The following is a 20,973-nucleotide window of genomic DNA, read 5'->3' on the forward strand; positions in this document are numbered from 1 at the left end:
CCCTGAGCGGTCCACAGCTGGCCCTCCTTGCGGCGATCCTCCTTTGTGGGGCTCCGGGGGCTGGGCCGTGGGCGGGTGGAGGGAGGTGGGCGCGCGGAGCTGGTTACCTGGGGGAGGCCGCGGCGCGCGGGAATGCGGGTGGGCGTGGCGGGCCGGAGGGGAGCGCGCGGCCGGGAGGGCGGCGCCGGGCGTGGGAGCGGCGGGCGGGGACTGTCCGGCCCGGGCGGGGGAAGGGAGGGCCGCGGCCCGGGCGCGCGGAGAGCCGGCGGAGCGGGCGAGCGGGGAGGGGGAGGCGGCGCCTGGGCTCGAGCCGCCCCAGCCCTGGCTCCTCTCCCCGGAACAGGCCCCCGACAGCTGCTCGCGGGAGCCGCCTCCCGACACCCGAGCCCCGCCGGCGCCTCGCGCTCCCGGCTCTTGGCTCCCTCTGCCTCCCCCTCCCCGCGCCCCGCCGCCGCCGCCGCCGAGGAGGCCCCGCTTCGGGGTTGGACGCCCGGGTCTGCGGCGAAGAGCGATGAGAGGTAGGGAGAGCGGCGGGAGGACCCCGGCGGGGTGGAGGGGCGAGGGCGGCGGCCCGGGACTCCGGGGGCGCGCGGTGGCCCAAGGATGAGGGCATGGCCGGGAAGCAGGACGTTCCCGGGCTGGACTTGGTCGTCCAGCGTTGCTAAGTCAGTCCCTGCCCGCCTCCCCAGCGCTCTGGCTTACTGCCTGAAAATGCGGGCAGGGGGGACACCCCTGACCTCCGAGAAAGTGTGTTCCAGTCTTGAGGAAGGACCCCCTAACTCAGTCTGGAAGGCACTGCACCCCAGGAAAACAGGTGTCCCCACCCCCACCCCCCATCATCTCCAAGCTTTCTGGAGAAGTGGGCCTGTCCTCCCACTGGGCCAGTCTCTGCGGGCACCTACTCACTGTTAAGCCTGCTCACCCAGCCAGCTCCCAGTTGGGCAGCCTGGCCTCAGCCCAGCAGAGAGAGGGCCTGACACCGTAACCTGCCAGCGACAGGCGCTCATTCACGCTGGATGGTCAGTTGGTTCTGCCAGGAGATACTGTCATTGCCCAGTGAGCACCATCCTCAGTGTCCCTCCCCTACTCTGGTCTCCTAAGTGGGGAGGGAAACCAGGGGTTAGCTCTGTGTCTGGCACACTCCCTCCTTTCCAGCCTTCACCCTACAGGTCCCCTGCTGGGTGGACATTCCTTTCCAGCACTTCCACCCCCAGCCAGACTCACTGTTGCTGATGGCACATAGGCGTGCCTGGGATTGAGTGGTACAGTGAAGACAGGTGAAAGCTGAGCCTATGGGAAAGTAGAGAGATGGCTTTTTCTTATTGTCACTCCAGCCACCCAAGTTTCCTTCTGTTCCCCAGTCTCTTGACTTCCTTATGGTCACCTTGAGTATTAGTGGGTAGGCTCCAGTTCTCTTGGGATCCTGTGCCCGAGGACCCAAGTGTGAGTGTCTCACGCTGTCCTCTGATCATAGGAACGTGTCCATCATGTCAGGTTCACAGGGGTCGAAGGATGGCTAGTCACTAAGTGGACTTGTAAGAATGCAGAGGTGTGGATGGAGCTGATGTGTGCACAAGTGTCTGTGTTTGCCCTGGGGTTGGGGGGGATGTCTGTGTGTGTAATGGATTTATGAGACTGTCTCTGAAAGTCTATGAGACAGAGTTTTGTGTATGTGTGTGCGTGTACCCTACATCTAACCCCGGTGTTTACATCTGGCTCTATAAGTTTGAGTGACCACGTGTGTATATGTGTGTGTGTGTACAGAGCTCTGTGGGTATTGTCTGCAGTGGGGGTTGGGAGAAGAGGGTGATGGGCTTGCAGCAGAGTGTTCCAGCCTTTGGCTTGTAATTGGTTGTGACGGGGTTGGGAAAGGTCTTCTGGGCCTGTCCTTGGTGCTTCTGACCCAGTGGAGAGAAGTGGGGTGACAGGGTGTCAGAGAACAGATTGCCCCAGACGCCTCTGTGCATTTCTCTGCTTGGCTCTGTGCCCTGCGCTTCGAAGCCTGGTCTGTTTACCTCTTGCTTTGTGTTTCTCGCCCTGTCTTCCCCTGCCTTCTTTCCTCTGTCTTTGTATCTATGCCCCAGGCTCCTCTTGCTTGCTCCGTCTGGCTGCGATGACTCATCTGGGGTAGGCATGAAGGTTACTCAGGGGAACAAGGGCCCCGCTGTTCCCTGGGGAGGTGGGGGGTGGAGAGCAGCACCCAGGAACGCCAGGCTGCCTGCCTGGGGCTCCGGCAGTCTGCTCTGGGTGTCAGCTCCCCGACCCCCAAGGGACCAGGTGTGATGCTTCTGGTTCCAGCTCTCCTTTGATAGCTGGGTCCCCCCACAACTCAGTAGCCCCTCAGCTGCTGCTGCAGGGGAGCTGTGGGGTCTCAGCTGCCTCTTACATTCCTGCCCTAGAGCATTGTGGGAGCAGCTGGAGGAGGACAAAGGGATGGGGGAGTGTCCCCCCCACTCCTCCTACCTCCTGGGGTGACCTGGCTTCCCTGTCTTTAGAACCGCCCTCATCTCCAAGGCAACTCAGCCTTTCCCTCTGCCCTGGGCTCTTCCTTCTGAGGCAGCCCTCTTCAGAAACTGGGAACTGGGGGAATAGGGTGTCAAGATCTTAGGAAGGGAAAGCAGAGCAGGTAGAGGGGATAGGAGGCTTGGGGCCTGATGGCAGAGAGGGTAAAGGTCGGAGGGGTGGCGCTAGGAGTCCCAAGGAATCCCACCACCTGGAGAACTGAGTGCTGACCTCTGCTGGGAAGAAGACAGGTCAAGATAGTTTGGTCTGGCTCTGGGCCTGGGACTGAGGCTGGGGAGGGTAGGTACCTGGGTTCATAAGGAGTTGTAGTTGAAATGGTTTTCAGGGGTGGGGTGGGACAAGCTGCCTGGGGCCCAGTGAGGAAGAGCCAGGATCCTTGAGCTGTAACAGGCACAGGTCACCTGGGGATTGCGTTAAAATGCAGATTCTGATTGTGTGGGTCTGAGAGTCTGCATTTCGCCCAAGCACCCAGATGTTGCTGAAGCTGCTGGGTCAGGGGTCAGCAGGGCTGTGGCGGGCACTGAGATTGGGAGATGCTGGGGTCCCCCACTTGTTTGAGAATTCTGGTCTCCTAAGTGGGGAGGGAAACCAGGGTTTAGCGCTGTGTCTGGCACACGGGGAGCATTCTAAAAATACCGCTGATGCTGTTAAACAGTGACTGTTGTGGTCATCTTGCTGCAGTTATCCCCAGAGCAGCCCATTCTGTGTCTCTCGGGGTGTTGGCCGTGAGCCAGTCTCCCTGATTGCCCTTACACTAACCTCCCCTCCGCTTATGTCTCTTGCAGAGATGCTGCCCCCGCCCCCATAGGCCCAAGGGATCTGGAGCAATGGCACCAGGGGCCCTTTCATTTCTACTGCTGCTGCTCTTGGTGGCAACTGGAGATGCTGACATGAAGGGACATTTTGACCCTGGTGAGGAGACTGGCTGTTGGGTCCCTGATGGATGGGGCTTGGGAGACTGAGTCGGTGGCCTTGACCCTCCATACGCCTGTGTTCACCCAGCCAAGTGCCGCTACGCGCTGGGCATGCAGGACCGGACCATCCCAGATGGTGACATCTCTGCCTCCAGCTCCTGGTCAGACTCCACCGCTGCTCGCCACAGCAGGTACCCGGCACACCTGGGGCTGTCCCAGAGGGAAACCCCTGGGGCTGCTGCTTGTGCTTCCAGCCCTCTGACCAAGTCAAGAGGCTTCTGAGAGGGCCAATGCCAATGGCAAACCACCCTCGCCCCCTAGTTTCAAGTGTCTGGGTGGGGATTAAATACTGGAGACAGAGGCAGACCTAGGGCCAGGCACCCCCTGTGACCTCCTGCCCCCTCCCAGGCTTGAAAGCAGCGACGGAGATGGCGCCTGGTGCCCTGCAGGGCCGGTGTTCCCCAAGGAGGAGGAGTATCTCCAGGTGGACCTGCGGCGGCTGCACCTTGTGGCGCTGGTGGGCACCCAGGGACGGCACGCGGGGGGCCTGGGCAAGGAGTTCTCTCCCAGCTACCGACTGCGTTACTCCCGGGACGGCCACCGCTGGATGGACTGGAGGGACCGCTGGGGCCAGGAGGTGAGGCTGGCGGGGATGGCTCTGGAAGGGTGGGTCCCCTCTGTGCCCCAGCTGTGCACTGTACACTAAGAACTCTGCACTGTGTGCCCTCTCTAGCCTGGGCATCTCCCCTGAGCTCCATCAAGTGCTGCAAACCTGACCACTTCCCACCTAGATGTGTAATAGGCTTCTCAAACTTACCATAAACTTCTGAGGCTGAACTTGATCCCCATTCCCACCCCAAACCTGCCCCGCCCCCAGCATTCTCCAACTCAGGAAATGGTACCACTGTAAGCTAAGATGCTATCCCCGATTCCTCTTTTCTTCCCATCTCCTACTTTAAAGCATCAGCAAGGCAAGTTTGTTCTGCCTCCATGATATTTCCTGAAATCTACTCATTTCTTAGCACCTCCATCTCTACTGCCCCAGGCCAGGCCCCACCATCCCCTGCTTAGACGAATGCAGTAGTCTCCAAACAGCTCTCCTTGCTTCTTTCTCTCCTGAAGTCATTTTCACCTGGAGGCTACATCCAGGGTGCCTGAGAAAAAGCCAAGCAGATGCCTCATGACTGGCTCCCTCCCTCTGCTGGCTTTCCTCCCCGCCAGCACAAAAGCTGAGCTCCCTCCTGGGTGCAGAAGCTCAGCCCAGGCTGGCTCTTGTCCACACCCCTTAGTCCTCTCCCTGTTCATACAGGCCATGCTGGTTTTCTTGCTGTTCCTGGAACACTCTAGGGCTCACCCCACAGTCTCAAGACACCTTCACTTGCCAGTCTCTGTGCCTGGAAAGCTCTCCCTCCCCAGCTGTGCCCAGGCGTTCCTCCCTCCATTCAGTTCTCCCCCAAGATATCACCTCCTCAGAGCCTTTTTCAACTCCCCACTTCCTGCTGCCTCTTGCTTGTGTAGCTGTCTCTCCTCCTGGACTCTCAGTCCTACAGGGGAGGGATGGATGCTCACCCCCGGCGGCTGTGCCTGGCTGGTGCAGAGTGAGTGCTCAGCCAAGTGGCTGCTGAGTGAACAGAGGGATTGGGGTGAAGGAAGAGGGAAGCCAGAGCAGGGGTCCAGAACTGCAAGGGCCTGGGTAGAATCCGGGCACAACAGGATGAGCGGAGCCAGGCAGGGAAGGGATGGGAGAGCTGACGCTGGAGGTCAGGACAGACCGTCAGGCTGGGAGTGGCGTCAGAGGGCTCTGCTGCAGCCCCTTGTCTTACTGAAGGCCCGGCTGTACTCCACTGCCCCAGATGCTCGGTCCCACCCTTTGTGGGTCTCTCTGTGGCCACTGTGGGCTGGGCCAGGAAGCCGCTGGTGGCTGGGAAGTTAGATCTGATCTGGAGCCTCCTTCTTCCATCTATCCCATGTCCTGGCCCACAGGTGATCTTAGGTAATGAGGATCCTGGGGGAGTGGTGCTGAAGGACCTTGGGCCCCCCATGGTGGCCCGACTGGTTCGCTTCTATCCCCGGGCAGACCGGGTCATGAGCGTGTGTCTGCGGGTGGAGCTCTATGGCTGCCTCTGGAAGGGTGAGTGTTCAGACCCCGAGGATTCATTCCTGTCCTGGGGATGGGGGAGCGGGGATGGGGAAGCGAGGTGTCCAGGATCCTCTCTCCTGTTGGGAAGCTGTCTCTATGAGTGAGGAAGGGATAGGCAAGCATTGCCTCTGCCATGCCAGTGGCCTATGGCAGCACTTGAGAGAGGGGTCTGAAACCCACCCAGGCCTGACACGGGTGGGGGAGGGAGGCTAGATGTTCTGTGCCCCTAACGCCCCTCCTACCCCCACCCCAGATGGACTCCTGTCTTACACGGCCCCTGTGGGGCAGACGATGTACTTATCTGAGGCCGTGCACCTCAATGACTCCACCTACGATGGATATACCACGCACACTGTTGGCGGGTGAAAGAAGCGGGCCCCGCAGGACACGGAGCCTGGGGTGGGAGGGTGGATGGGGTGGGTGGGGCAGGGGTTTGGTTAGCTGTCTGGGCAGGGAGAGGGCGGAACTGCAGAGAGGGATGGCTTGGGTGGGGCCTCCAGGGACAGGACCAGGATTGAGGGGTAGCAGGGTGACCACTAGCTCATGTGATACTTGGTGCAAATTAGGAAAAGGCGAAGACACTTAGCTCCATTGTAAATTGTCACAGTAAATACACACATCGTGGGTTGAGCGGTGTCCCTTAGAGGCAGAGCCTTCGTGTAGCATGTGACTGCAAGGTGCTCCACCCCGCCCTCCTCCCCGGGTGTGGAGAAGAGAGAACTGTGTGAGCTTGGGACGGGGTCGGGGGTTGCTGGGCCAGGCTAGCCAGACCACTGGGAGGCAGGGTTGTGGAGCACTCAGACAGGTGACACTTTCTTCTCTTCCAATCTCTTCTTCCTCGGCCCCCTGCTTGCCAGGCTGCAGTACGGAGGGCTGGGCCAACTGGCAGATGGTGTGGTGGGGCTGGATGACTTTAGGAAAAGCCAGGAGCTACGAGTTTGGCCGGGCTACGACTATGTGGGCTGGAGCAACCACAGCTTCCCCAGTGGCTACGTGGAGATGGAGTTTGAGTTTGACCGGCTGAGGGCCTTCCAGGCCATGCAGGTGGGTGCAGCCAGCTCCCAGGGCAGGCTCTGAGACCACGCTGGGTTCCCTGGGGTGCCTGCTTGGGCTCTCCTTGCCTGAGGGCCTTCCAGGCCATGCAGGTGGGTGCAACCAGCTCCTAGGAAGGGCTCTGAGACCAGGCTGGGTGCCCCGGGGTGCTCGCTCGGGCTCTCCTGGCCTTGACCTTGTGTCCCTCCTCCCTTTCCCCCAGGTCCACTGTAACAACATGCACACGCTGGGAGCCCGCCTGCCCGGTGGAGTGGAGTGTCGCTTCAAGAGGGGCCCGGCCATGGCCTGGGAGGGGGAGCCCGTGCGCCATGCTCTGGGGGGCAGCCTGGGGGATCCCAGAGCCCGGACTGTGTCAGTGCCCCTGGGCGGCCGCATGGGCCGCTTCCTGCAATGCCGCTTCCTCTTTGCAGGGCCCTGGCTACTCTTCAGCGAAATCTCCTTCATTTCCGGTAAGCCCCTGGTCTCTGCCCAGTTCCAGGCCCCTTGGATTGCTAACCTGTAGTGACCCCAAATAGTCATTCTTGGCACCAGCTTCTCCCCACAATCCAGCAACTAAAAGGTTAACACCTACCACGGCCACAACCCTCCAGGATCCTATCCTACTCTCCTTCCCAGTGGGCTGCTGCTACACTGAGTATCAGCCCTGCAGCCTGTTTAGTTGTTCAGTCGTGTCTGACTTTTTGAGACCCCATGGACTGCAGCCCACCAGGCTCCTCCGTCCATGGGATTTCCCAGGCAAGAATACTGGAGTGGGTTGCCATTCCCTTCTCCAGTGGTTCTTCCTGACCCAGGGATCAAACCCTGGTCTCCTGCATGGCAGGCGGATTCTTTACTGCTGAGGCACCAGGGAAGCCCTGCTCCCGCTTCTAACCAAACAGCAGGTCATTCCTTGGCTCTCGTGCATGTGGGCCTCCCTTTGGTTGCCCCCTTATCTGACTCCCTCTTTTTCCTCCCTTCTCCCCAGATGTTGTGAATGACTCTTCCCTGGCTTTGGGCGGCACCTTCCCACCAGCCCCCTGGTGGCCACCCGGCCCCCCTCCCACAAACTTCAGCAGCTTGGGTGAGCCGCCCTCGGGCCCCCTTAAAGGCGTGTGGGTCCTGTGCCACCAGTCGTCCCTGGGGCCCCCGCAGCATGGGTGGGGGTTTCTCCGGTGGTCCTGACCCTTGTGCTCCCCCCGCCAGAGCTGGAGCCAAGGGGCCAGCAGCCTGTGGCCAAGGCCGAGGGGAGCCCGACTGCCATCCTCATCGGCTGCCTGGTGGCCATCATCCTGCTGCTGCTGCTCATCATTGCCCTCATGCTATGGCGGCTGCACTGGCGCCGGCTTCTCAGCAAGGTGGGCAATGGGGGGATGGGTGGGATGCGGGGGCAGATAGTGGGACTCCCGTGTTAGTTCGGGGTCCAGCAGGGACCACAGAGTGCAGTCGGATGAGAATAATTAGAGGGAGGCTTAGTAGGGAACCCACGTCGAGAGACATGGGCAGGGGGTATGTAAATCAGAAGTAGTGCAGTTCCTAGGGCCTGCCCACCGCAGCACTGCCTCCATCCCTGGGCCTGTGGGTGAGAGGAAGAGGCAGTGACCGGAACCCAGGAGGAATCTAGGAGGAGTGCGGAGAGGGCGCCTGAGACGGGCAACGGACATAGGTGCCAGGAGGCAGCTCACCTGGGTCCATCCCTTGGGGCGAGGCTGGGAGGCTACACACCCTGACCTCACTTCCTGCCTATTCTCCAAACTCCTGCTGGGGCTCCTCTCTGGCCAACCCAGACCCGGCCCGCTGATGGGGCCCACACATCAACCTCTTGGGGCAGAAGCCCAGTGGGAAAAGGTGGCGAGTGGAGCTAGAGGGGCGACTGGAAGAAGTGGGGCACACCCCCACCCCTGCCCACATCTTCTGGGCGAGAGTCCAGTGGTGGTGATAACGTGTTCAAGTTGATAGTTGTGAACTGGTAGGATTTGGGTTGGAACCCCATTGTGGGACTTAAACGCACTGGAGCCTGTTTCTTTGCCGGTGAGATGGAATAATAGTAGACACAATACAGGCCTGTAGTGAGGACTGAAGGAGGGCACACGGGTAGAGCAATTAACAAACAGCTGAGCAGTGGCTGCGCTTAACGTTTCCTGTTCCCCACGACAAGGCCGAGCGTAGGGTATTAGAAGAGGAGCTGACGGTTCACCTCTCTGTCCCTGGGGATACCATCCTCATCAACAACCGCCCAGGCCCCCGAGAGCCACCCCCTTATCAGGAGCCGCGGCCTCGTGGGAATCCCCCCCACTCTGCTCCCGGTGTCCCCAACAGCTCTGGTAAGACCTGCCTTTCCCCAGTCCCACCTCCATCCTCTGCCTGTCTTCCTAGTGTATCCTTTCCTCTCTCCTTTACCGTTCCTTTCTTTTCCTTTCCCAGTTTCAACTCATTTTCTTATTTCTGTGTCCCTGGTCCCAGCCCTCTACGTTACTCATGTCCCTACCGTATAATTTCCCTCCGGAATTTCCCACAGTTCCCAGCGCTCTCATCCTGTTACTGTGTCCCCCACACACCCCAGTCTCTTCTCATTGTGTCTTTCTGGCTCCTCTCCTCTCCTAGACTCCCCATGTTCATTCTGTCCATCTATCTGTATTTATATATCCATTCTGTCATTTTTCCATCTGTTTGTCCATCCATCCATATATACTCATGCATCCATTCGTCCATCCATCATCCGTTCATTAACCATTCATCATCTGTTTGTTCTTTTATCATCTATCCATGCACTCACTCTCCATCCATCCACATATATTCATCCATCCATCTACCCATCCACCCATCACCTATCCGTCCATCCATCACCTATCCGTCCAGTTACCCAGCACTCTCCAGATCCTTGTTTTACACCGTCTCTCTCAGTACATTCAGTCTCATCAGCCCTAGTCTTGCCCTGTTCTGTGTCTCCCTGTCTGTCTAGCCTTGAGTCTCATCCCTCCCCCTTGTCTCCCCCGGCCCGCCCTCTGTCTAGCCTTGAGTCTCACCCCTTCCCCGTGTCTCCCCCCCTCCTTCTCCCGACAGCGTTGCTGCTCTCCAATCCAGCCTACCGTCTCCTTCTGGCCACTTACGCCCGCCCCCCTCGAGGCCCGGGCCCCCCCACACCCGCCTGGGCCAAACCCACCAACACCCAGGGTAAGCCCCTCCACCCTTAGGCTCTGCCAGGCTCCTGATACCTCTACTGGGGCAGGGAAAGTCCTCAGACCTTGCTCTCCCTCCTCTCCCCACTGTGGCCTCTTCTGCTCTTCTGAGCTCCCAAGGAGGAAGCTTTTATGCCCATAGCGCTCTTCTGCTGCTGCTTGCTCCTTTTTAAGGCCGCCCCCTTGAGCTGAGGAGTAGAAAGCTCCCTGGTTCTCAGCTCGGTTCCCCTCCTCCTGTCACGCCCATCTCTTGAGCTCCCAGAGCCAGAGAGGAGGATGCAGCGGTGGCTCCAGGCTCTCTGTAACCCCTCCTTCACTCTGCCCTCTCTAGAGCTGCAAGGAGGCCCTCTCCCCCACGTGTCCTCTCTCTGCTCACGCCCCCTCCCTTCCGTCTGCTCCTCCTCTCCCCTGTGTTGCCTTCTTGTCACCCTTTCCCCAGGGCTAAGCGGGGACAGCTCTGCTTCCTTTCCTGTCTCTAGACTCCATGTTGTGCAGGCTGGGAGGCACTGTTCTCTCCCTCCATGTGCCCCTGTCTCTCCTTGTCTCTGAGCTTGATGTGTTGGGCCAGGGAGGGTTTGGGTAACCATGGCAGAGAGGATGAAAGGATGCAAGCAGGGGGTAGCCCAGCAACATGAATGGCAGTGGCCGGCGGTGAGTGGGACAAGGGTTTGGAAAATGGAGAGTCACCAGATGGCTGGGACCATCCTTCTGGTGGTGGGTAGAGGAATTCCATTTTCAGCCAAGACTTTTTCATGGTCCTGGACTGTGCTAGGATCCCTAGAGAACATGAGTTCATGACCTTCGTTGCTTATCCATTTCCACTGCCTTGAAAGCTCTGTAGCAGCTCTTATCCCATGCCAGCGCCTCCTCTGTTTTGAGGCTGCTGGGTGGAATACCAGGAAGTGGAGGGTAGACCCCGTCTCTCACCTACCTGGGAGGCAGGGGATGAGGCCTCTGGGCGGTGGGGGATGTGGAGAACCTTGCCTCTCAGGGGCTGTTTTTGATGCCTCTTTCTGTCTTCTTTCCCTCACCCCTCCAGCCTGCAGTGGGGACTATATGGAGCCTGAGAAGCCAGGTGCCCCGCTTCTGCCCCCACCTCCCCAGAACAGCGTCCCCCATTATGCCGAGGCTGACATTGTCACCCTGCAGGGCGTCACCGGGGGCAACACCTATGCTGTGCCCGCGCTGCCCCCAGGGGCGGCTGGGGATGGGCCCCCCAGAGTGGATTTCCCTCGGTCGAGGCTCCGCTTCAAGGAGAAGCTTGGCGAGGGCCAGTTTGGGGAGGTAAGTAGGATTCCTTTCCAGCTGTCTGCAGTGTCTGCCTCTCTCTGGGGCTGTATGCCACAGCCAGGCCTCCCCTTGGCCAGGAGCCTGTCCTCGGTGGCTGTGTTGTCCCAGTGGGCCCTGTCACCTTGGTGAACCTCGAGGCTCCTAGCAAATCACCTTCTTCCTCTAGGTGCACCTGTGTGAGGTAGAGAGCCCTCAGGATCTAGTCAGTCTTGACTTCCCCCTCAATGTGCGCAAGGGACACCCTTTGTTGGTAGCGGTCAAGATCCTACGGCCAGATGCCACCAAGAATGCCAGGTGAGGACCAGGGATGGCGTCTGGAAGGTGAAGAGTGAGAAGTGATCAAGAGGAAACCTGGAACAGTGGGGAGAGTGGCTGGGGGCTAGTGAGCAGGGGTGCAGGGTACTAGTTTAGAAACTGCAGGGCAGCCCCTCGCTGTCCTGCCACCTTCTCCCTGCTTCTCCAGGAATGACTTCCTGAAGGAGGTGAAGATCATGTCGAGGCTGAAGGACCCAAACATCATCCGGCTGCTGGGCGTGTGTGTGCAGGACGACCCGCTCTGCATGATAACCGATTACATGGAGAACGGCGACCTCAACCAGTTCCTCAGTGCCCACCAGCTAGAGGACAAGGCGACGGAGGGGGCCGGGGATGGGGAGGCGGCCCAGGGGCCCACCATCAGGTACACACACAAGGGGGTCTCATCTGCTCCCCTCGCCCCAGCTCAGCGGGAAAGGGGAAGCACGGGGTGGGCAGGCAGGTAAGGTTCCAGGAGGGGGCCTGGGATGAGACACACGTGGCCGTGTTCATCTGGAACTTGAGGGGCAGGAAGGCGGGAGATGATGAGTGAGGGTGGTGCAGGTCAGGAGCTGCCCTGTGCGCTCTCTCCCCCACTCTCTCTCTGCCCCTGAGTGCAGACTGGGGAGCATAATAAACATGGTGCCTCTTTGGGGTCGGGTGAGCGTAGAGAAAGGTTGAGTGGACCTCCACCTGGACTTTCCATCTCTGCCCCAGGAGGAGGGAGAACCCAATCCTGGGAAGCGGGCTCTCCTTCATCTCCCAGCAATCTGTGAGGTGGGCATGAGTCTAGGGCTGCCCCATGACCCTCTGTTGTCGGCTCCCGTACCCAGCTACCCGATGCTGCTGCACGTGGCGGCCCAGATTGCCTCGGGCATGCGCTATCTGGCCACACTCAACTTTGTGCATCGGGACTTGGCCACGAGGAACTGCCTGGTTGGGGAAAATTTCACCATCAAAATCGCCGACTTTGGCATGAGCCGGAACCTCTACGCTGGGGACTATTACCGTGTGCAGGGCCGGGCGGTGCTGCCTATCCGCTGGATGGCCTGGGAGTGCATCCTCATGGTGAGAGGCCCCTAGAGAGGCGGGCAGGGAGGGGAGGCTGGGGCAGCACTGACTGCCACTCGGAGCTCTGGGAACTCGTTCAGTCCACCTGCCTGCCCTGGACTGCAGTCTTCCTCATCACTAAAGTGAAAGTTTGGGCTAATGTTCGATAAGGTCTCAAGGGACTTGAGGAAGCAAGGAGTTATGGTGTGATGGGAAGCAGTCCAGGAGCCAAGATCGAGTGTGAGAGATGGAGTCAGGGTAGCAGAGAGAAAGGAAGATAAAGAAGCTAGAGACAGACTGGGAATCAGGACCAGAAAATGGAAAGAAAGATGGATAGAAACAGGAAGAGGTGAGGCGAGGACTGGAGCAGCCGAAGGAAGGCAAAGCCAGAGGAGAGGAGTGGGCTTGGTGGGAAAGAGGGCCAGCTAAGGAGGGTGGAGTGTCGGGGGCGGGAGGGAGGGAGTGTGGTGGGTGGTGATGCTGAGTGGACATGGGGTCCCAGTGGGGAGAGCAGGAGGGTCTCTGTTGTCTGATGGCTTTCTCTGCCTCTGTTGGTTTACCACACACCAGGGGAAGTTCACGACCGCCAGTGACGTGTGGGCCTTTGGGGTCACCTTGTGGGAGGTGCTGATGCTCTGCAGGGCCCAGCCCTTTGGACAGCTCACCGATGAGCAAGTCATCGAGAATGCAGGGGAGTTCTTCCGGGACCAGGGCCGGCAGGTGAGAGCAGAGGGGAAGGAAGATGGGTCTGAGGGGCTGGGAGGGCCAGAGCCTGTCATCTTAGGGACTAAAGACCATTTGCCTGCCTTTCATCCATGCTGCCACAATGCAGGTGTACCTGTCCCGGCCCCCAGCCTGCCCGCTGAGCCTGTATGAGCTGATGCTCCGGTGCTGGAGCCGGGAGCCTGAGCAGCGACCACCGTTTTCCCAGTTGCATCGGTTCCTGGCAGAAGATGCGGTCAACACAGTGTGACTCACAACACCCAGCTGCCCTCCTCGGGGAGGATTCAGGGGAGGCCAGTGCACTAAACAAGAGGAGCTTACAGCACCCCAACTCCATTCCCCCTCCCGACCTCCCTTCACCTCTTAGAGGCAGTGTGGCCGAAGGTGGGCTGGCCCTGCCAGGGAGCTGATGCCCTCCCTTCCCCGGACACGCTCTCATGCCTCCTTCCTGCTCCTCTCCTAGAAGCCCCTGCCGCCCACCCAGCTGGCCCTGTGGATGGGATCCTCTCTGACCTCCTTGAGCCATCCCTTGGGGGAGGCTGGGAGAAGATATAGGGCAGACACTGGACCTGGCCCACTGGCGCACCTGGGCCCCACTGGACAACACTGGTACCTGGAGAGAAGGCTGCTGCCCCCAGCCTCTCTCTCTCCGTCACACACTGGACCCCACTGGCTGAGAATTTGGGAAGTGAGGAGGACAAGAAAGAGAGAAGGGGGTTCCCTTGTATCTCCTCCTGGAATTGCCCTCAGCTTTGGCCTTTCCCTCCTCCATCCTCTGAAACACTGGACTTGGGGGTGATCCCTATCCCCACCCTTCCGCCTCCCCACCTCCCACCTGCCGTGTTGTAGCTAGAACTTCTCCAAGCCTGTATGTTTCTGTGGAATAAGTATTGGGATTAGGGGGGAAACAGAGAGCAATGGCCTGTGGCCCTGGGGTTGGACATCTCTATCGTAGCTGCCACATTGGTTTTTCTATAATCACTTGGGGTTTGTACATTTTTGGGGGGGAGAGACACAGATTTTTACACTAATATATGGATCTAGCTCAATGCTATTTTAATCCCCTGCACTAGGCAGGTAATAATAAAGGTTGAGTTTTCCACAGCTGCGAGTGGGCTTCTTGGGGTTTCGTCAAAATCTGCCTCCTGCTCCCCCACAACCCATTTCCTTTCTTCCTTCCCCCCTTTTTTCCTTCTTCTCCCTATTCCATTTCCTAACGTGTTTTGCCCAGCAGAGTGTTCTGTTTCTGCGTAAGTCAGACCCTTGCCTGTAGGACCTAAGGTCCCACATGAATACGGAGGTCTGCAGGAGGCTAGAGGGAGGCCTGACCCATGGACCCCTTTGGCGGTCTGGAGAGGTCTACTGATTCTTCCTCAGAATTATGTTTTAAAACCTGTTTAAAAAACATTACATATATATATATACATACATATATGGAATATATATACACATATACAATTATGACTACATGTACATAAAACAGGAAAGCAATTGAAAGTTGACCAAAATGTTAATAAGAGATATAGTAATGTGTGCTGCTTTAAAAAGTACTTAAGACCTAGCAGCAGGTATAATAATTACTGATATTTTCAAAAAAGTAATGAGCATAAATGATACTCTGAGATTTCTACAGCTGTAGTGGGATATGAAAATAGCCATGGTGTCTATCAGTGACAAGTCACAGGTACTGCTAATATACTGGGGCTTTTGCTCAGTCACACTTGGAGGAAATGCTAAGTTTCAGTTCAGTTCAGTTCAGTCGCTCAGTCGTGTCCAGCTCTTTGCGACCCCATGAATCGCAGCATGCCAGTCCTCCCTGTCCATCACCATCTCCCGGAGTTTACTCAGACTCACGTCCATCGAGTCCGTGATGTTAGAGGATAATAAAAATAGAGGTGTAATTTTTTTCTTGCCGAAATTCTAGGAAACCCTCCCACGTCTTGGATCCCTGGGTCTGGAAGCCACAGGTAGAGAATCCCTGGATTAGACTGATCAAGTGTGCAAATAACCCAACAGGTGTGAACTGTTTGAGAGCCAAACCAAGAGCATAAATGATCTCAGAGGCCTGGAAGAATGAGCCACAGCCACCAGGAAAATGTTTAACAAAGAGTTCAAATTTGGTTGGAATGAAAACAAAAAAATTCACTGCAAATATTGGAAAAGGCAGACCCATCTTGATGGCAGTTCATGTGAAATAAAGATCCTGGGTCTCAGTTGATGACATTCACAAAATGAGTTAACTGGATAATGGAGTGACAATAAAGATAATTTAATCTTAGGTTGTATTAATAGGCCCTTGGGGTTCCAGGTCACAGGTCTCAGTCCTGCTGGAAACTACACAGGTCAGATCACAATGACCCACAATTTAAGATAAGCACTGACAGAACAAAGAACTCCCAAACCTCTGACCTTTAAAGTCTTAAGCTCTAGACCTAGGCAATCACCTTGGGTTCATTTGAATTTAAGTCTCAGCAGGTTCAAACCTGCTGCTCATCTGTGTTTTTCTGACAGCTGCACAAGACAGAAACCTGGGGATCATCCTTACATCCCTTCGCCCCTACTCTCATCTCCCAAGTCCTGTCTACCCAGAAGCTCTGTTGCCTTTGCTTCCCCAATTCCCCTTAAAGTCATCATTTCTGTTTCCATCCCTATCGGGGCACATGCTACCTCCATCTTGCCTGGACCACTGAGTAACCTCCCAGGATCTGTTTCTGTTCCTCTCTGGTTTGTTTAAGCCAGTGTGATCTTCAGGCATGCAAATCTAAACCCACTCCTTTATTCCAAACCCTTTAATGGCTTCCCATGGGCCTCAAAATAGAACAAAATCTTTCGGGGCAAGTTTGCTCCCCTACCCCTACTTTGTGCACTACTGGCCTTCTTTCAGTCCCGCCGATGGACACAGTCCTTCCTGCCACATAGAATTTGCAGCTTGCTCTTCCTCCACCTGGAACATAGTTTCCTGGTGTGTTTGCCTTGTTAACTCCAGCTTGTCCTTCAGTAACGTTCCTTGATTTGCCCAACCAGGTCAAATCCCCTCTTGATGCTCTCAGAGCACATGATTCTTCTTTATAGCACTTACTACAGGTATGAATTTACATGTTTTTAGTTATTTTTTAGAAAATAATGACAATGCTACTTACTGAGCACCCTCTATGTGCGAGGCTGCTGTTCATTTGCTCAGTTGTGTCCAACTCTTTGCCACCCTGTGGACTGCAGCACATCAGACTTCCCTGTCCTTCACTATCTCCCAGAGTTTGCTCAAATTCATGTCCACTGAGTAGTGATCCCATCCAACCATCTCATCCTCAGTTGTCCCCTTCTTCTGCCTTCAATCTTTCCCAGCATCAGGGTCTTTTCTGGTAAGTTGGCTCTTCACATCAGGCAGCCAAAGTATTGGAGTTTCAGCTTCAGCATCAGTCCTTGCAATGAATATTCAGGACTAATCTCCTTTAGGATTGACTGGTTTGATATCCTTGCAGTCCAAGGGACTCTCAAGAGTCTTCTCCAACATCACAGTTCAAAAGCATCAATTCTTCGACACTCAGCCTTCTTTATGGTCCAACTCTCATATCCATACATGACTACTGGAAAAACCAGAGCTTTGACTAGACGGACCTTTGTTGGCAAAGCAATGTCTCTGCTTTTCAATATGCTATCTAGGTTGGTCATAGCTTTTCTTGCAAGGAGCAAGCATCTTTTAATTTCATGGCTGTAATCACCATCTGTAGTGATTTTGCAGCCCAAGGAAATAAAGTCTGTCACTGTTTCTGTTGTTTCCCCATCTATGTGCCATGAAATAATGGGACCAGATGTCAGGATCTTCGTTTTTTATATGTTGAGTTTTAAGCCAGCTTCTTTACTCTCCTCTTTCACTTTCATCAAGAGGCTCTTTAGTTCCTCTTCACTTTCTGCCATAAGGGTGGCATTATCTGCATATCTGAGGTTATTGGTATTTCTCCTGGCAGTCTTGATTCCAGCTTGTGCTTCATCCAGCCCAGCGTTTCTCATGATGTACTCTGCATATAAGTTAAATAAGCAGGGTGACAATATACAGCCTTGATGTACTTCTTTCCCAATTTGGAACCACTCCATTGTTCCATGTCCAGTTCTAACTGTTGCTTCTTGACCTGCATACAGGTTTCTCAGGAGGCAGGTCAGATGGTCTGGTATTCCCATCTCTTTAAGAATTTTCCACAATTTGTTGTGATCCACACAAAGGCATTAGCATAGTCAATGAAGCAGAAGTAGATGTTTTTCTGGAGTTTTATATCTTAGTTAATTCAACACAGGAAGTAGTTATTGCCATTTTGCAGAGAAGATAAACCTATGTTAGGTTAGCAATATACCCAGGACAGCACAGCTGGGAAATGGAAAAACTGATGGCGAACAGCCTGGCAGCTCCTGGCTCTGTTCCTTCTTTCCAGGACACCTGAAGGGGAGAAGACATGAGCTCTCCATTACCCATCATAGAATGTTTTCATACACAGAGTGGATAGCCCTAGTCAGGGAGCTCTTTCCATAATCGCAGCTCCAAGGAGCCCAGGCTGACTTTCCTCTTGAAGGCCAGTTCTAAGAACTCAGACTGTGCTCAGCCAGATATCAGACTCCTTGCATCCCTTAAAGCAGGGCTCTCCAAGAGAACTCTGTGATCATGGTCTACAACTGCACCATCTAATAGGTAGCTGCTAGCTACGTGCAGCTATTATTTGAAATGCAGCTACTGTGACTGAGAAACTGAATTAAAAATTTTATTTTAGTTAATTTAAATAGCCACAGGTGACTAGCAGCTCCTGTTCTGGACAGTGCAGACTTAGTTTTCCCTACATTGTAGGGAACCATGATCCAGTCCACCCACCTCCCCTTGCTTGTTCTGATTAAAATGAAGCATATGGCCTATTTCAGTTTTACGCACACATAAATGCTTACTTAAAAGATGGCACTGGACTCGGTGTGCCACTTGGTAATCTCCTTTTCTCCCTGTCATGATAGGTGGTCCACAGTTCAGGCCAGGAGGCAGTGACCTCCTCTGCAAGTGTTGCCTGGCATTCTATATTTCAAAGACCCACATTTTATCTAACCAGCTCCCAGTGATAAACATCTGGGCTGTCTCCAGTGTTTTCAGGCTACAACAACAAACACAGTTTAGTAAACATCTTTGCATGTATATCTCTCTACCCATGTGGAAGTTCAGTATGCTACCTTCCTAATGGGGAGTTGCTAGGTCAAAGGGTAATCATTAAAACCATTGGTACATATCGCCAAATTACCCTTAGAAGGGTATGCCTATGTCAACTTTCCACGAAAGTATTATCAATATGGTCAAGTGCTCATGTATACTGAAGCCAACAGTGAGGTTGTCATTATTACTATCATTGCTAACTGGACATTATTTATTTAAATTACTTTTCCTTAATTAACAGTGAATTCTCTGGTGGCTCAGACAGTAAAGAGTCTGCCTGCAATGAGGGAGACCTGAGTTCTATCCCTGAGTTGGGAAGATGCCCTGGAGAAGGAAATGGCAACCCATTCCAGTATTCTTGCCTGGAAAATCCCATGGACAGAGGAGCCTGGGGGGCTACAGTCCATATAGTTGCGAAGAGTCGGACACGACTGGGTGATTCATTTGCACTTTCAATTAAGAGTGAAGGTGAAAGTTTCTTGGACTTCCCTGGTGACTCAGCTGGTAAAGAATCCCCCTGCAATGAGGGAGACCTGGGTTCGATCCCTGGGTTGGGAAGATCCCCTGGAAAAGGGAAAGGCTACTCACTCCAGTATTCTGGCCTGGAGAATTCCATGGATTGTATAGTCCATGGGGTCACAAAGAATAACTTTTTTTTTTTTAAGATGTATTTATTTTATTTTTAGCTACCCTGGGTCTTTGCTACACACAGGCTTTCTCTAGTTGAGGCAAGTGGAGGCTATTCTTTATTGCGGTGCACAGGCTTCTCATTGCAGTGGCTTCTCTTGTTGCAGAGCACAGGCTCTAGTGTGTGGACTCAGTAGATGTGGAACACGAGCTTAGTTGCTCTGTGGCACGCGGAATCTTCCTGGGCCAGGGATCGAACCAGTGTCCCTCGCATTGCAAGGTGTATTCTTAACCACTGAACCACCAGCGAAGCCCCAAGAATCACTTTTGAGAGTTTCTTCATTTGGTTACAAGGCACTTGTGTTTATTCCATTTACTGTCTGTTATTTTTTAGTATTTCTATTATATTGTTTATTTTTCTTACTGCTTTTGAGTGATAAGTGCTCTTTGTATTTTGGCTATTTTATCCACCATTTCTTCCCAGATTATCAGTTCAGTTTAGTTGCTCAGTCATGTCCGAGTCGGCGATCCCATGAACTGCAGCACACCAGGCCTCCCTGTCCATCACCAACTCCCAGAGTCCACCCAAACTCATGTTCATTGACTCGGTGATGCCATCTAACCATCTCATCCTCTGTCGTCCCCTTTTTCTCCTGCCCTCAATCTTTCCCAGCCTCAAGGTCTTTTCAAATGAATCAGCTCTTCGTATCAGATGGCCAAAGTATTGGAGTTTCAGCTTCAACATCAGTCCTTCCAATGATCACCCAGGACTGATCTCCTTTAGGATGGACTGGTTGGATCTCCTTGCAGTCCAAGGGACTCTCAAGAGTCTTCTCCAACACTACAGTTCAAAAGCATAATGATGCTATGGCTCTCAGCCTTCTTTATAGTCCAACTCTCACATCCATACATGACTACTGGAAAAACCATAGCCTTGACTAGATGGACCTTTGTTGGCAAAGTAATGTCTCTGCTTTTCAATATGCTGTCTAGGTTGGTCATAACTTTCCTTCCAAGGAGTAAGCGTCTTTTAATTTCATGGGTGCAGTCACCATCTGTGGTGATTTTGGAGCCCCCCAAAATAAAAGATAATAATTTGTCCTTTAACCTTATTTAACGTCTGTCATAAAGTAGCTTTGCCAGTTTTGTGTCACTCTTTGAGGATTTTAAACATTGCTCAAGAAATAGAGCAACAAAACATGCATGGGCTGGCTACAAAGTGTAACAAGGCTTTAGTCTTACCATTTTGATTCCTGGTCACTTGGAAATGTACTTCAAATCCCAGTTTCAGCACTTTCTAGCTATCTGATCACAATCACAAATTTCTTATTCTCAATGAGTTTCCATTTTCTAGTCTGCAAAGTGGGAATAACAAAACGTGAAAGTGAAAGTCGTTCAATGGTGTCCAACTCTTTCTGAACCCATGGACTATACAGTTCATGGAATTCTCCAGGCCAGAATCCTGGACTTGGTAGCCATTCCCTTCTCCAGGGGATCTTCCCAATAAAACTTGTCTTTCAGGAATTTGGGTGACCGTGTAGCTCTGGCTTTTACTGAAGAAGTTCCCTCACCCTGTAATAGTTTCATAAATCAAATCAGGCCAATCAATTTTTCTTTTAAAAACTGCATTTATTAGGATATTCTAATTAAACAGGAAGCACTGAAACTCCAATACTTTGGCCACCTGATGCAAAGAACTGACTCACTGGAAAAGACCCTGATACTGGGAAAGATTGAAGGTGGGAGAAGGGGACGACAGAGGATGAGATGGCTGGATGGTATCACCAACTCAATGGACATGAGGTTTGAGTAAGCTCCAGGAATTGGTGATGGACAGGGAGGCCTGGCTGCAGTCCTTGCGGTCGCAAAGAGTCGGATACGACTGAGCGACTGAACTGAACTGGGGAGGTGAGCGGAAGCATGCGGGACATGAGAACATTTGTAGAGGACTTGGGATTCCCTGGTGGCTCAGACGGTAAAGAGTCTGCCTGCAGTGCGGGAGACCCAGGTTCCGATCCCTGGGTG

The 20,973-nt window shown here is 54.4% G+C and overlaps 1 protein-coding gene across 2 annotated transcripts; it reads left to right on the forward strand.

The window, feature by feature from the left end:
- Positions 1 to 349: 349 nt before the first annotated feature.
- On the forward strand, positions 350 to 14,246 carry DDR1 (discoidin domain receptor tyrosine kinase 1). 2 transcript variants are annotated; one of them, XM_052649784.1, is made up of 18 exons: positions 350 to 518; positions 3,309 to 3,435; positions 3,526 to 3,628; positions 3,846 to 4,074; positions 5,421 to 5,568; positions 5,831 to 5,939; positions 6,435 to 6,621; positions 6,833 to 7,079; positions 7,595 to 7,690; positions 7,813 to 7,964; positions 8,765 to 8,930; positions 9,670 to 9,780; positions 10,825 to 11,069; positions 11,242 to 11,369; positions 11,539 to 11,754; positions 12,203 to 12,437; positions 12,990 to 13,139; positions 13,252 to 14,246. In XM_052649784.1, the coding sequence occupies exons 2-18, from the start codon at positions 3,351 to 3,353 to the stop codon at positions 13,390 to 13,392; spliced, it is 2,748 nt and encodes a 915-aa protein (XP_052505744.1). In that variant the 5' UTR covers positions 350 to 518; positions 3,309 to 3,350; the 3' UTR covers positions 13,393 to 14,246. The 2 variants fall into 2 exon arrangements, with proteins under 2 accessions (XP_052505744.1, XP_052505745.1); XM_052649785.1 differs by lacking the exon at positions 9,670 to 9,780 and having other exon boundaries at positions 351 to 518.
- The last annotated feature ends 6,727 nt before the right edge of the window (positions 14,247 to 20,973 follow it).

The sequence above is a fragment of the Budorcas taxicolor genome, chromosome 11 (assembly GCF_023091745.1).
Source record: "Budorcas taxicolor isolate Tak-1 chromosome 11, Takin1.1, whole genome shotgun sequence".
NCBI lineage: Eukaryota > Metazoa > Chordata > Mammalia > Artiodactyla > Bovidae > Budorcas > Budorcas taxicolor.